Genomic DNA, 14,994 nt, shown 5'->3' with positions numbered 1-14,994 from the left:
AGGCAGCATGCGCGAGAAATAGCATGCACCTGCACAGTAGGGCATGAGCGGCGGCCATTACACAGGCTCCGCAGAGGAGACCTAGGGACTACAAGTCCCAGCAGCCTCAGGGGCTGCATCATCACATTGGCAGGTTTAGCAAATAGGGCTCCTTGATCCACGGAAAGGGAGCAGTGAGGTTTGGCACAAATCTGGGACCACACCAGTCCGGAGCAGGACGCAGAGGAGAAAGGTAGTATCCCAGGTGCCAGTAGCCCTGGGAATAGGAATAGGTTGCAAGTGTCCCAAACAGTTGCATAAATTTGTATTCATGCAACCGTCTCTCTTTCGGTGTTTTAAGATTACCTTTGAGTATGGCAACCCTCAGATTGTTCATCTTATTGCCAGAGTCAGAGAAATGTTCGCCAACAGGACTGTCTCTTGTTCCGCGTGTGATGCTGTGGCGATGCAGGTTCATTCTCTTGTTTAGCCCCTGCCCCGTCTCACCTATGTAGTAGCAGCCCCCTGGGCATTCATGCACATGATGAGGCACAATACAAATACCACACAGGAATCGGGAATACAAAATCAGAGGAAGGTTCACCTGTTCCTCCAGCAATGTTGTGTACCTCATCATGTGCATGAAATGCCCAGGGGGCTGCTACTAAATAGGTGAGATGGGGCAGGCGCTAAACAAGAGAATGAACCTGCATCGCCACAGCATCACACGCGGATCAAGAGACAGTCTTGTCGGCGAACATTTCTCTGACTCTGGCCATAAGATGAACGATCTGAGGGTTGCCATACTCAAAGGTAATCTTAAAACCCCGAAAGAGAGACGGTTGCATGAATACAAATTTATGCAACTGTTCGGGACACTTAGCAGTGGCCTAAACAGAGATCGAAATTTTATGAGTCATTACTGACACTAGCGAACTCTCTTCCCATGAGCGCTAAAGGCCATGTCTGTACATACTGTGCTATATGTATGCACACACAGCTGTCTCTCACACATACTAATACTCCTTATTTCTCCATCCATATACACCAATAGGGACCACATAGTATCCACACACACTTTTAGTTGTGCTACAAACTCTCACATTTCCACACCCACCCACACCATTTATATCCCTCTCACTCCACACACACCTTGTGTAGAGCACTGTTTATACTGTGGGCTCTCCATTCATTTTTATTCACACTGATACACATACACACTCTTTCTTCACTTGCTTTCAGTTACCCTTTGACACCTCTAGCCATAAAACACATCCACACCGGGGGAAGGACAAGCACAGATAACATTCCAAGAGACACTGTTTTCAAGTTATCCTTGCTTCATTCATTGTAACATCGCCGGAAGAAGAGCTCAGTGTATCTCGAAAGCTCGCACAAATAAAAGCATTTCGTTAGCCACAGAACGGTATCATCTATTTATTTTTTGATTATTGAAGCTCGGCTAACACGGTACTGATACCTCTACATGTATATATATATATATATATATATATATATATATATATATATATATATATATATATATATATATATGTATATGTATATATATATATATATATATATATATACACAGCTTAACCCCGTTACTGCGCGGTCCTCTGGGCCATTTTTTTTTGTGACCACCTATATATATAAACAGAAAAAGAGAGAGAGCGCACGCCCCATAGCATAATACTGCGTAATTTATTATAAAATTAGGGAAGGGATGGAAGGGGGGGGGGGAATCGCACTCACAAGATAAAAAGTTTTAAAAGGCAGTTTGTGAATTATATCACCACCATCCGGTACTGCTGGGCGAAATCACTTCCAGATCGCTGATCAAGATCACTGCCAACCGGATAAGGACGCCGTTACACCGTCTATATGCTGTTCAAATTCAGCTCTCCACTCCGAATGGCCGCTGTATTCTTCCCGCGCTTTTTATGGCCTCGTGCGCGTGCGCAGCATCTTCGTGACGTAATCGCGCTCCTCAGTATCCCTGACGCGTTTCGTCACCAATCGGCGACTTTCTCAAAGGGCTGATGATTCATGGGTAAAAGTCCTGCCCTTTTATACAGTCAGTCCAGTGATTAATGATTGATCGCAAGGTGATGTTTAACCCTTAATTTGCTATTAGGGTGCTGCTCATATGAATAGATACTACAGATGACTGACAGCAAAAAAGGCAAATTTAGAACCATAATATATGGAGATAAACACTTAATGTGGGAGGATCTAAATCACTTAATTCATATACAAAACACATAAAATTACATAATTAAAACTACATTACACTCTAAAGATAAAAATGGATGTAATTCATATGTTGGGATAAGTTAACTGACAAACAAAATACATCTAGCACTAATAAAAAAAATACCCTTATTGGTCAAATAATTACTACATGTAATGACAAAATGAAATAACGATATATTCCTTATATAAAACATATGGAATAAAGTTAAACATTGAATTATACTAATAGACACATAACAAAAGTACTAATAGTAAACAATGTGTTATTCCAACAAGGAACAAAGAGTCCAAGGGGTGTAAATGGGAGAGAGAAAGAGTTGTAGGATGGGTGTATGAGATACACCTCAACTGTATATACATGTGGGTATATGTTAAATAATGAATTGATTAATTAATTATATTTCATTATATTAATCCAGGGAAATATCCTCTATGCTTATATATGTGTATAATTCTTGATAATTACTGTGATAATTATAATAATATCTAAATGTGAATTTAATTGAAATAAATTGTTTTATAATCAAATGTGCACTCAGTGATTTCTCTAAGGGCCGGGAAATGGGGAATGACGTGATGGGAAAAAAGTGGGGGGAAGGGGAAGGAATCGGGAAAGTTGGGGAAGGTGAGTGGTGAAGGGATGTGATAAACATTGGTGAAAATGGAGGGAAAATAACGGGGAAAGCTGTTGGAGATGTAAGAGTGGAGGAAAAGGAGGACCGAGGAGAGAGCTGTTTACTTACTTCTACAGTTAGAGTGACGAGAGTCCAAGCTGGCAGGCGATCAGACTAGAGTACTTGCATCCAGACACTCATTGAGTCCACCAGGGGTAAGTGTCCCTAACTGGTGGATCCAATAAGTCTCCTTTCTGCACAAGATCTTAAATCGATCGCCTCCCTGTGCTCTGGTCATTAAATCTGATCGATTTAAGATCTTGTGCAGACATCTTACATCTCCAACAGCTTTCCCCGTTATTTTCCCTCCATTTTCACCAATGTATATCACATCCCTTCACCACTCACCTTCCCCAACTTTCCCGATTCCTTCCCCTTCCCCCCACTTTTTTCCCATCACGTCATTCCCCATTTCCCGGCCCTTAGAGAAATCACTGAGTGCACATTTGATTATAAAACAATTTATTTCAATTAAATTCACATTTAGATATTATTATAATTATCACAGTAATTATCAAGAATTATACACATATATATATAAGCATAGAGGATATTTCCCTGGATTAATATAATGAAATATAATTAATTAATAAATTCATTATTTAACATATACCCACATGTATATACAGTTGAGGTGTATCTCATACACCCATCCTACAACTCTTTCTCTCTCCCATTTACACCCCTTGGACTCTTTGTTCCTTGATGGAATAACACATTGTTTACTATTAGTACTTTTGTTATGTGTCTATTAGTATAATTCCATGTTTAACTTTATTCCATATGTTTTATATAAGGAATATATCGTTATTTCATTTTGTCATTACATGTAGTAATTATTTGACCAATAAGGGTATTTTTTTTATTAGTGCTAGATGTATTTTGTTTGTCAGTTAACTTATCCCAACATATGAATTACATCCATTTTTATTTTTAGAGTGTAATGTAGTTTTAAAAATGTAATTTTATGTGTTTTGTATATGAATTAAGTGATTTAGATCCTCCCACATTAAGTGTTTATCTCCATATATTATGGTTCTAAATTTGCCTTTTTTGCTGTCAGTCATCTGTAGTATCTATTCATATGAGCAGCACCCTAATAGCAAATTAAGGGTTAAACATCACCTTGCGATCAATCATTAATCACTGGACTGACTGTATAAAAGGGCAGGACTTTTACCCATGAATCATCAGCCCTTTGAGAAAGTCGCCGATTGGTGACGAAACGCGTCAGGGATACTGAGGAGCGCGATTACGTCACGAAGACGCTGCGCACGCGCACGAGGCCATACCAAGCGCGGGAAGAATACAGCGGCCATTCGGAGTGGAGAGCTGAATTTGAGCAGCATACAGACGGTGTAACGGCGTCCTTATCCGGTTGGCAGTGATCTTTATCAGCGATCTAGAAGTGATTTCGCCCAGCAGTACCGGATGGTGGTGATATAATTCACAAACTGCCTTTTAAAACTTTTTATCTTGTGAGTGCAATTCCCCCCCCCCTTCCATCCCTTCCCTAATTTTATAATAAATTACGCAGTGTTATGCTATGGGGCGTGCGCTCTCTCTCTTTTTCTGTTTGTAGATATCTGTGGAGGTGGTTTATCCCATGTGAGAGCAGCAGAAGATCCCTTTGCACACATCCTATACCTCCTATTATGGACTGACTATTGAAGGACTGGTTGGATTTTATATTATAACTTTATACATATTTTTCATTTTTTCATATTTTTTCACTTTTTTAGCACTGTTTGCACACTTTTTATTTTTTATTTTTCACTCACATTAATGTAATATTCCATGGTGTTGTTTTAAGTATATTTGTTTAATATGCTTAGTATCTAACAGTTTTATTGCACATGTTTATCTTGATTTTTAAACACATTTAGGAATCTTACACATTTACCATATATAAGATATTAGCACTACAGTTCATTAATATACAGTACATAGCAATTTAGTATTATTTTGGCGCCACAATTTTTGTTTATATATATATATATATATATATATATATATATAAAAAGCAGAAAATAGCCGTGTTAGTTCAGTTGCGATAGTGCAGAATACATGAGTTCTTCAGTATTAGGTGATACCTTTTTTTTTGGACTAACAATTTATGTCATAGGACAAGCTTTCGAGAGTTATCCTCTCTTCTTCAGATCATGCAATACTCATATATATATATATATATATACAGCTCAACCCCGTTATAGCGCGATCCGCTATAACGCGGATCGCTTATAACGCTGTTTGAGCATGGACCCCGAATTAAAAAAATATTTAAAAAATAATAATTTTTTTAATGCACACACTCAGAGCACACTGCATACACTCACAGCACACTGCACACTGCACACACTCAGCACACTGCACACACACACTGACACACACACAGTCTCACACAGTCAAATACACACACACACACACACACACCTGACTTTACACCTGCTGTACAAACCAAAGTTTCTGAATGTCTCTCTGCTATATCATCCTGGATGGCCCTCCGACGCCTTAAACTCAACATGGCTAAAACAGAGCTCCTCATACTTCCTCCCAAACCTGGCCCTACTACCTCCTTCCACATTACTGTTGGAACTACAATCATTCACCCAGTAGCCCAAGCACGCTGCCTAGGGGTCACATACGACTCCTTTCTCACATTCGCCCCTCACATTCAAAACATTTCTAAAACTTGTCGCTTTTTCCTCCGCAATATAACTAAGATACGCCCTTTCCTCTGTTGTTCGACTGCTAAAACTCTGACTCAGGCCCTCATTCTCTCCCGTCTTGATTACTGTAACCTCCTGCTGTCCAGCCTTCCTGCCTCTCACCTGTCTCCCCTACAATCTATCCTAAATGCTGCTGCCAGAATCACTCTACTCTTTCCTAGATCTGTCTCAGCATCTCCCTTCATGAAATCCCTCTCCTGGCTTCCGATCAAATCCCGCATCTCACACTCCATTCTACTCCTCACTTTTAAAGCTTTACATTCTTCTGCCCCTCCTTACATCTCATCCCTAATTTCTCGCTATGCACCATCCAGACTCTTGCGTTCTTCTCAAGGATGTCTTCTTTCTACCCCCTTTTTATCTAAAGCCCTCTCCCGCCTTAAACCTTTTTCACTGACTGCCCCACACCTCTGGAATGCCCTTCCCCTCAGTACCCGACTAGCACCCTCTCTAGCCACCTTTAAGACCCACCTTAAGACACACTTGCTTAAAGAAGCATATGAATAGCACTGTGGATATTCTAAACACGATACATAATGCTTGGCCCCCTGCAGACGCACTTACCAGAACTCCCTCCTACTGTCTCTGTACGTTCTCCCTACCTACCAATTAGACTGTAAGCTCCTCGGGGCAGGGACTCCTCTTCCGAAATGTTACTTTTATGTTTAAAGCACTTATTCCCATGATCTGTTATTTATATTATCTGTTATTTATTTGTTTACCACATGTATTACTACTGTGAAGCGCTATGTACACTAATGGCGCTATATAAATAAAGACATACAATACAATACAATACACACACACACACACACACAGTCTCTTTAAGGGAGCTTGCTCTCGCAAGACGGAAGCAGAAGCAGGAAGCAGAGACAGGGAGAAGAGCTGCCAGATGCCGGGTAAGTGCTGTGTGCTGTTGCCGCTGCTCCACCGGGTCTGGGAACGCTGGGAGAGTTCTCAGTTTTCCCCCTCCGGCAGACACAGTACCACCACAAAAAAAAATGGCCCAGAGGACCGCGCTATAACGGGGTTAAGCTGTATATATATATATATATATATATATATATATATAAATATATATATATATATATATATATATATATATATATATACATGTAGAGGTATCAGTACCGTGTTAGCTGAGCTTCAATAATCAAAAAATAGATGATACCGTTCTGTGGCTAACGAAATGCTTTTATTTGTGCGAGCTTTCGAGATACACTGATCTCTTCTTCCGGCGATGTTACAATGAATGAAGCAAGGATAACTTGAAAACAGTGTCTCTTGGAATGTTATCTGTGCTTGTCCTTCCCCCGGTGTGGATGTGTTTTATGGCTAGAGGTGTCAAAGGGTAACTGAAAGCAAGTGAAGAAAGAGTGTGTATGTGTATCAGTGTGAATAAAAATGAATGGAGAGCCCACAGTATAAACATTGCTCTACACAAGGTGTGTGTGGAGTGAGAGGGATATAAATGGTGTGGGTGGGTGTGGAAATGTGAGAGTTTGTAGCACAACTAAAAGTGTGTGTGGATACTATGTGGTCCCTATTGGTGTATATGGATGGAGAAATAAGGAGTATTAGTATGTGTGAGAGACAGCTGTGTGTGCATACATGGTGGTCACATATAACCCACACCTAGGAGCCCTACGCAAGATCAATGGAAAAAAAGTTTGCACTCACAGTTTCTCAGTGAAGGCAGATGCTCGTCCCATATATATGTATATATATGCAAGAAAAAAAGACAACAGCGCACAACCCTAGTACATTACCAAAATTAGGAGTTTAATATAAGGTAAAAAATGGTAATGCGCACTTACAAGAAAACAAGAAGTAAAAATCACATAAGGGTTTCTTTGCTTTTAAGAGGTACAATACCACTGCTGAGGCTTGAAATCATCTGGCACTCTATTTGTAGGAAAAGTCAGCATTTGTTGGTGTCAAATGACACTGGCTCCAATTTCCACACAGCTCCATGTGCTCAGCTTTCCTCCAGCCTCCGTGTTAAATCAATAGCTCTATAACTGTCTATAATAGCTGTTCCCCTGATGAAATCCGTCAATCGGAAGAAACGTGTAGGGCACGTGTTTTCAAGGAGCTACGTTTGGTGGAATAGCTCGTGCGTCTGCTACCAGGAGAAGGAGGACGTTCCCTGAGCCACACACAGCATCTCATGCTAGAACAACAGACTGTATACCTGAATTTCCGGAGGGACATCTGACTGTGATGCACCGGTAGCAGTGAGGTCTGATGTACTGAAGCAAATATTCGGCGAGCAGCTACTTGTTGGCACATGGGTTTACCCATACAATGCTTATTTTGCATTGACAAATTGTGAGTGTGCATTTGTCTTGTGATTTTTTATTAAAATTTTGTTACCAGATTTTACACATCGATCGGGCGCTTTTTCTCTTGTTTCTCCAATAGAATTTGCTGGGAGGTTGCTGACCCCAAAGAAGAAGCAGCCCGGACGTTGTAATCTCCATACAAAATCATCAACTTTTTTTGTGGAAAACACATATATTTTTTCAGTTTATTTTATACACGGTTTTTTGATTTTTCCTTATTCATTTTTTATTATTTTTTATTTTTTACAACATTTTCATTTTTTGGTTAATACATTTCACCCAATCATCATATATTTCGACAATCATATTTTTTAGTGTTTTTTGCAATAATAGTTTATCATTCATCATTTTTTATTCAATATATTTTTTAACACACAACAATTATATATATACCATTTTTTATATATTTATATTTTACACACACTCGCCATCAATACTTATGACCACCATTTGAGTTCCTATATATATTTTATAACAATACATCTTTACAATTGTTTTATACGGGTCATCTGTGCTGACATTTGTTGCGATCTGTTTGTTGTCAGGAGTCTACTGTGGGGCTAGTACACACCCAGGCGCTGTTGAATCTTTCAATATATATATATATATATATATATATATATATATATATATATATATATATAATAGAGTAAGGATTCCTTTTTGTTTTATAGGTAGGGAGAGTCCCACCAAGATGGTCTAATACTACTCCCACGGTATGCAGAGAGAGAGAATATTTCCACAAGCTGCAGCCCCTTGGCATTGTTGGACCAGCCCCAGTGGAGGGTCCGCTGAGATTGTGTATAAAAGACAATCAAGCTTTTTTTTGAATGAATAAAGTTCCTGGCACCCATCATTGCTTACCAACATCCAGCCTGCAAAAAGCCTGCACCATGCAAAAGGTAATGTATCCTGAGTAGCCATAACACAGACACCGATGTGAACACCCTTAGAGCCGGGCAGGGAGGGTTACATTTGGCACCCAACGTGTGTCTAGGCCAGCCACCTGTCACTCTCTCTTCCCCTACCCCCATATCTCCCTCTTCCCCTACCCCCATCTATCTCTCTCCTCCATCCATTGCTCTTCCACTCCCTTTGTCTCTTTCTTTCCCTCCCCTTCTCACTAATCTCTCTCTAACCCCTCCCCTGTCTCTCTCCCCTCTCCCCTCCATGTCTCCCTCTTCCCCCTCCCCTAAATGTCTCTCTCTTCCCTCTCCCCTCCATGTCTCTCTCTTCCCCCATCCCTCCATGTCTCTATATTCCCCATCCCCATCTCCCTTCCCGCCCGTTTCTTCCCCTCCACCCCTCACTCTCCCTTCCCGCTGCTCTCTCTCTCTCTTCCCAACTCCCCTGTATTTATCTCTTCTCCTTACCGGTGCTGACCAGAGGAGGAAGGTGAATGCCGGGACACCGCTGCTACTGGGGAGCCGGGGAGCTGTCCCAGCTCTCTCTCCCCCTTCGGCTACAGAACCCTCGAGGGGTGCCCACAGAACCAAACCCCGGTTGAAAATCACTACTGTAGGGTAATATATTGATACATTATTGGGATACATTGTACACTTTGGAACAGTCTACCCTGTAAAAGGCCCCAAGTGTAGGAATGATTATTGGCAAAGATGGAATATTTACTTGCTGAGCCTTACAACTTAATTTTATTGCGCCAATGGTGCTAGAATCAATACCGTGACATTTTTACAAGTGTACCTACAATAACTTATGAGGAATCCCTACAAATATACCAAGAAACCATAGGAGCCACGTTCAATCAAACTAAACCCAAATATACTATTGTGCATGATTGTGTCTGGCTAAGATTTAGGGAGCTTAGTCATTGTACGCAGATCTGATAAATCTGGTAGGAATTTTTTTATAACGGAGAAAAATGATTTCCTGAGATGCGCAGTTTGATATATGCTTGTACAACATGTTGAACACCCCCTCACTTCTTGAACAGCTCCATGTACGTATTACCCACATTCATCACTGATATATGTTGGGCAACATAGGCAGAAGTACTGAGTGAGATACTGTACAATGAGAGTAAGGGACTCGGGTCCAACATTTTCAACTTGTGTTTTGTGTCTGATATCTACTGTAGCCCAGCATTTCTTCAATAAAGAATATCTAAAACAAAAAAAATGTATATGTTGTAAAAATAACTCCTTGACATATATACTGGTTTTATAATACGTATAGCTTAGATTGCAGCACAGCAGTGGATTGAAAGTCCAACACAAGTGATCTACAGTATAGAACAATAATGAGCAATTTCATCCATGTGGAAAGCACTCTGGACACACAGCATTTTAAATCCGAAAAAGATGTACTGCTTATTCTACCCTCTCTGACTTCTGAGCAATTGTTTTCAGTTTAGGAAGCTGAGATCACATGCAAAGTAACACAGACATTATATTCAAATTTCAAAGCTCTTTTCTCATTTACTTTCTGTATAATTTGATTACAACCCCTATTGTGGACTTTCCAATATAGGCACCTGTCACATCTGATCATTTCTAATGTAATTTGTGCAACAGGCTCACTCCGTTCTTACCTTTTGTCCCTGCACATCTGTGGTGATGTGATCTGCTTCCCCATTCTGTATCTCCCCCATCTTCACCAGGCTGACTTCAATATTCCCAATAGTCTTTCCACCATTTAAGGTTCTGGAACGCAAGAAAACAAAAACAAGGTAATACAAATATTTGATTCCACATTAATGGAATTCTGTACTCATTCAGGCGATGCAAATGATATTCCAGTGGCAGCTACAGTAGATAGTGCCCTCAATAAAAAGACAATTTTACCAATAAGGAAATCAAAGTTTATGGCAATATATGAAAATGTAATATATAACGAATAGGATATCAAATTTATAAAGCTATTTGCTAAATATTTGCAGATGTTTGGTTTCATATTTATGGTCCATTTTGAATACAAATAAGACGCTGATATTCTGTTCATTTAAAATTACCATTAAAGTCCATGTAGAAATTGAAAGTAAAATACATACAGATAGTTAGACAGGCACTTTACATTGTCTGGATATGATTACTTTGGTCAGCTTCCGGTAATGAAACAATATGACAACTTGCAACAATGCCACTCGTGTCCAAATCGTTCAACACAGCCAAATTGATGTCCGCTAACTAACATTACAGCAAAAGACTAGACCAGGTTGGAATGTGTTACTTCCGTGACTCCTCTTCCCAGAATTCAAGCCCCGCCTAAAGGTGTTTGGCAAGTTGACCACAATGTACATGTATTTATAATGATGCAATAAAACTACTGGATGTCCCTCCTACCTTACACTGCTCTGTTTATTCAGCTATGAATGGAATCAGTTGTTATTTTGGGAACTATTAGAATAAATGAAAGCAACACACACTACTGTACATTCCTATTAATATTGCAACTTCTTTATTGTTACATGGCATTCAAATATGCTTTATCGACGTCTCATGTACACATGATCACAAATATGTGTAGATTTGCAAAACACATTAAGGATTTGATTAGGGTATTCAAAAGGAAATATTTAATTAAAAAAACGAAGAGAATTGTACTTCACTAAATTGAAAGCTACACATTACATTTTATCTGAAAGGTATAGAGTAAGTACTTTCTAGAGATCAGAATAACAAACAATCTGTGCATTTATAATATAGTTAAGATTCATCTATCTATCTTCACACAGATACAGATCTGTGTGTTGCGTCATCAGCTATAGCTATTTTATTCATTGTATTGTATGTCTTTATTTATATAGTGCCATTAATGTACATAGCGCTTCACAGGTGTAATACACGTGACAATCATATAAATAACAAATAATATAAATAACAGGTCATGAGAATAAGTGCTTTAGACATAGAAGTAACATTAAGGAAGAGGAGTCCTTGTTCCGAGGAGCTTACAATCTAATTGGTAGGGAGAACGTACAGAGACAGTAGGAGGGAATTCTAGTAAGTGTGTCTGCAGGGGGCCAAGCTTTATGTATCATGTGTCCAGTATTATGCACAGTGGTATTCATATGCGTCTTTAAGCAAGTGTGTCTTAAGGTGGGTCTTAAAGGTGGATAGAGAGGGTGCTACTCGGATATTGAGGGGAAGGGCATTCCAGAGGTGTGGGGCAGTCAGCGAGAAAGGTTTAAGGCAGGAGAGGGCTTTAGATACAAAGGGGGTAGAAAGAAGAATCCTTGAGAAGAACGCAAGAGTCGGGATGGTGCATAGCGAGAAATTAGGGCTGAGATGTAAGGAGGGGCAGGAGAGTGTAAAGCTTTAAAAGTGAGGAGGGAATTGAGTTTGAGTTGCAGGATTTGATAGGAAGCCAGGAGAGGTATTTCAGGAGGGGAGACACATAGACAGATTTAGGAAAGAGTAGAGCGATTCTGGCAGCAGCGTTTAGGATAGATTGTAGGGGAGACAGGTGAGAGGCAGGAAGGCAGGAAGGCCGGACATCAGGATGTTACAGTAATCAAGACGGGGAGAATTGTGATATTGCGGAGGAAAAAGCGACAGGTTTTAGAAACGTTTTGAATGTGAGAGGAGAATGTGAGAGAGGAGTCGAGTGTGACCCCTAGGCAGCGTGCTTGGGCTACTGGGTTAATGATGGTACTTCCAACAGTAATGTGGAAGTAGGTAGTAGGGCCAGGTTTGGGAGGAAGTATGAGGAGCTCTGTTTTTGCCATGTTAAGTTTAAGGTGGCGGAGGGCCATCCAGGATGATATCGCAGATAGACATTCAGAAACTTTGGTTTGTAGAGCAGGTGTAAGGTCAGGGGTTGAAAAGTAAATGTGTGTGTCGGTAGCATAGAGGTGATCTTTAAACCCAAGAGATGTTATTAGGTCACCTAGAGAGAGTGTGTACAGAGAAAAGAGAAGAGGTCCCAGGACAGAGCCCTGGGGTACCCCCACAGAGAGATCAATAGAGGAGGAGGTGTTAGCAGAAGAGACACAAAGTACGATGGGAGAGGTAAGAAGAGATCCAGGATAGAGCTTTATTCCGAATACCAAGAGTATGGAGAATTGATCCTATTTATACCGTAGCCGGCTGACTGAAGGACATGTGGAATGTCCCTCTTTTATTTAGCATGCTGCACAGATTTATATAGTGTTAGAAGTGAAGCCATATCTGGTTTTGGCTACTACCCTACCCTGTCTGACATGTAAGTCCTGGTACAGTGCAGACAGTGTTAGGTCCAATCCGGGTTTCCCCAGCAGCAAGCAGTTCTTTGACTGTTAGGGGGAGGCGTGACAAGGCCTGTGTTCTGCCCAATCCTGGGCTCAGGCCTTGAACCATCCACCAGGGACTTAAGGGGTTGAACTTCCTAAATGCAGTTAGTTGTCTCTCCCATGACAGAGACTGGTCTCACAGAATAGGTGTGCAGGGCTCTGTCACCTTCTATCCCCTCCCCTAGGGGAGTGGGAGTGAGAACCATACTCCCTGCTCCATCAGGGAGTAGGGGAAGAGCTAGGACCGACCTCTGTGGCCCATGACTGGGGTTTGAGTCCAGGTCCACCTAAGGCTGGAGACCAGTGTTAGTGTATGTAGTGGCTGACTGTATGCTGTATTCTTTATTGAGAAGAATAAAGACTGTTCCTGTTACAAAATATACTCCTGCCTGAGTTTGCAGCCTATCAGGGGGAGTATGAGAGAGTTCTTTTGCAGGGACTGCCTTCAGCATCACTGGAGCCGTCGACAGATGGAGGCACTGACTAAAGAATGAAGGGAAACCAGATATCATCCCTAAAGCCTGTCCTGTTTCCCCAATAACATTGGCGGGATCTCAAAACTTCTGTGAGCCAGCAGGTACACAACACGACACACCTGGTAGCCAGGGAATCTCCCAGACGGTGGAGGAAACACCGCTACAGTAGCATAAACGGAAAATAGTGTTTTCCAAGTTTATTTTCCACAGTATTTATTCCTAGCAAGGAAATATTAGACATATATTTTTTCATTCAAGACATTCGATATGAAACAGGTTTTTTTGCAGCCTCTCGAGATATTGTATTTAATCCCAATTAATTTCATACATTTTAGATGAGTAAAAGAAAAAGAAAGATATTTACCAAGTAAAGATTTTTTAAATGAAGAAATTATAATTCAGCAACGAGGGAACGCAAACATAAAGGATCATTCAAACTATTCACTTTAGGATTGTGGCTTTACACTGTCTGAGATTTGGAATGTGCACTTTCTAATCTTACCCACGACAACTACAGTATTTTTTTTTTGTTGAGTGGACTGCCAGCTTGTATGTCTCATTCTGGTTACCTAAACCTCCATAAATAATAGTTATATCAATTGATGCATACCCCTTTTCCTTCTTTTCCCACCCATGCACCTCTGAGTTGGGGGCAATATTCCCTCATTCATTCTTTCACCAGCTACAGGATCCGATTTGTTCACTTAAAATGCAAAGTTTCCTACTCATCCCAACTGCCCGTGTTCCTATTAATTACATGATCTGCTGCATATTTGCATTCAGTCATTTGAAGAGCAATAGCACAGGGTATGAAGTGTATTGGTACATCCCCATTACTTTTTAGTTTGCAATCCTACACTTCTATTTGAAAGGAAAAGACACCACCCTTTCCTGCTCTTTTACCATAAATATACAATGTGGTCAAACGCATTAACTGCTAAATGAATTCAATGTTAACTTCCTGGTAGTGTAGTATTTGTCCGAGAGAATTATGATTCTTTTATTGCACCTGGCTGTAGCCAGTTACAATGCTCAAAATATGATGACCCTTGTGTTTGCCATTAAATCCCAAATCATAATACAAGATTGGTTTTGGAATCCTCTCATCTATGGATGTTGAAGATCTTAATTATTAATCAGCATAAAATATAATTTCTGATTTGGTTTGGGATTTAATGAAAAATGCAACAGGGACAGATTTATAAGCCACAGCATGTTCACATTTTTGTCTCATTTGAGAGCGACCTAAATGTTCCTGCGAATTTTGGGAAAAATAAATGTATGAGTATATTTAAATTCTAATAT

At 40.2% G+C, this 14,994-nt stretch overlaps 1 protein-coding gene across 14 annotated transcripts in view; it reads right to left on the bottom strand.

The window, feature by feature from the left end:
- Positions 1–14,994, bottom strand: part of INPP4B (inositol polyphosphate-4-phosphatase type II B) — a 484,959-nt gene that overhangs the window by 159,695 nt on the left and 310,270 nt on the right. For all 14 annotated transcript variants that reach the window (XM_075614672.1, XM_075614553.1, XM_075614562.1 and 11 more), the window contains one exon: positions 10,535–10,646. In XM_075614672.1, coding sequence (XP_075470787.1) covers positions 10,535–10,646 — 112 coding nt within the window. The remainder of the gene's footprint in view (positions 1–10,534; positions 10,647–14,994) is intronic.

This window comes from Ascaphus truei, chromosome 1, assembly GCF_040206685.1.
Source record: "Ascaphus truei isolate aAscTru1 chromosome 1, aAscTru1.hap1, whole genome shotgun sequence".
NCBI classification, from domain to species: domain Eukaryota; kingdom Metazoa; phylum Chordata; class Amphibia; order Anura; family Ascaphidae; genus Ascaphus; species Ascaphus truei.
Note: the sequence above shows the minus strand (reverse complement) of the source record. Positions and strands in the feature narration are given on the sequence as shown.